The 1697-nt window shown below is 70.8% G+C and overlaps 1 protein-coding gene across 1 annotated transcript; it reads left to right on the plus strand.

Annotated features, from left to right (window-relative positions):
- Positions 1 to 41: 41 nt before the first annotated feature.
- EMIHUDRAFT_124077 (hypothetical protein) lies at positions 42 to 1005 on the plus strand (the record flags this gene model as incomplete). Its single annotated transcript, XM_005769963.1, has 1 exon — positions 42 to 1005. A coding segment is annotated over one exon (964 nt), but the record flags the coding sequence as incomplete, so codon positions are not given.
- Positions 1006 to 1697: the final 692 nt, after the last annotated feature.

A 1697-nucleotide genomic window follows, 5' to 3' on the forward strand; every position in this document is an offset into this window, starting at 1 on the left:
AGCCGCGCTCCGTTTCGCCACCCGCCGCCGTCTGCTGACAGGTACACCTGGCTCGTCTCGCTCGAGTACCACGGCGGCTTCCACTTCTGTGGCGGCACGCTCATCGCGCCCGATTGGGTGCTCACCGCCGCGCACTGCACGCAAGGCACCGTCGGCCGCGTGGCCGTCGGCATGCATGTCGTCGCCGACGTGAACACCGACCCGTGCGTCTCCTTGCACGAGGTGGCGGAGATCTTGAACCACGACTACGGCTCTCCCAATTCAGAAAGCAACGACGTCTCGCTGCTCAAGCTCGCCACGCCTGTGACCGGCTATGCGCCCATCGACTTGCTCGACGGCCCGGGCATGGACACGCCCTTCCAGGAGCACCTCGCCATGCTCACCGTCGCCGGCTGGGGCACCATGTCCTCCGGCGTGTCCTCGCCGGAGGCCATGGAGGTCGACGTGCCGGTGGTCCAGAATGAGGACTGCAACGTTGACTACAGTGGCCAGATTGACGACACGATGATCTGCGCCGGCGACACCGTGAATGGCGGCGAGGACGCGTGCCAGGGCGACTCGGGTGGCCCCCTCTTCGGCATCGACGCCGACGGCAACTACGTGCTCACGGGCATCGTGAGCTGGGGCATCGGCTGCGCCGACGCCGACTTCCCGGGCGTCTACGCGCGCGTCTCCCACGCTAGTGAGTGGATCTGCGCGAGGACGGACGGCGCGGTCTGTGGATTCAGCCCGCCCTCGCCGCCGCCTCCCTCGCCGCCACCGCCCTCCCCACCGCCACCCTCACCTCCGCCGCCGTCGCCGCCTCCGCCCTCGCCGCCACCCGCGACGCCGCCACCTCCCCTCGGACCTCTGCTTGGCGCGGACGGACTGACCACCGACGAGACGGAGTCTTCCGTCGCCGCTCTCGTCGGCGTCGGCGTCGGCGCTGCCGTCCTCATCGGCGCCGCCCTCGCCGCACGACGAGCGAGATTCCTAATCAGATCGAGGCTGTCGGACGGCGACAACGTGAGCACTACCGCTGGGAGCCTCACACCTCCGGCCGTCTCGAGGCAACCGAGTGACCCCGCGTCCTCGGCCTCGCCCCTCGCGCTCGAACGAGTCGAACGCGCGCGTGCGGCGCGGGCGACGACAGCATCGGGCGCCTCGCGAGCTCCATGGCCCGCGCGCCCCTGATTTGCCACCGGCGGCCTGCAAGCCAGCGCCGAGCAGCGGACGACGGCTGACCGACTGCTGACCGAGGCAGCGCCCACGGCAGCGCCCACGGCAGCGCCCACGGCAGCGCCCACGGCAGCGCCCACGGCAGCGCCCACGGCAGCGCCCACGGCAGCGCCCACGGCAGCGCCCACGGCAGCGCCCACGGCAGCGCCCATGGCAGCACCCACGGCAGCGCCCACGGCAACGCACACGGCTTGGCTGGCCATGTCAGCCGCGCAGGACCAGGAGCCCTCCCACGGGTCCTACCAACCCGAAGCGCTCGACCGCTCGACAGCGCAAGTCGGAGCGAGCCGCATAGCCCTCCAGTGCTCACCGCAGGATCAGGCCTGACCGGCCCACGCTCACGGCCTGGCCTGCCTGTGGACCAGCAAACTCGATGGCTGTACGCGAGGAAAGAGCTGCGTGGCTGGGTCGTGAGCATACCGTCCTCACGTGCGCCCTTTCCCTCAGTGGATGGCCGTCCCTGCCCTCGGGAGTAACTC

Source organism: Emiliania huxleyi (assembly GCF_000372725.1).
Source record: "Emiliania huxleyi CCMP1516 unplaced genomic scaffold EMIHUscaffold_4043, whole genome shotgun sequence".
NCBI classification, from domain to species: Eukaryota; Haptophyta; order Isochrysidales; family Noelaerhabdaceae; genus Emiliania; species Emiliania huxleyi.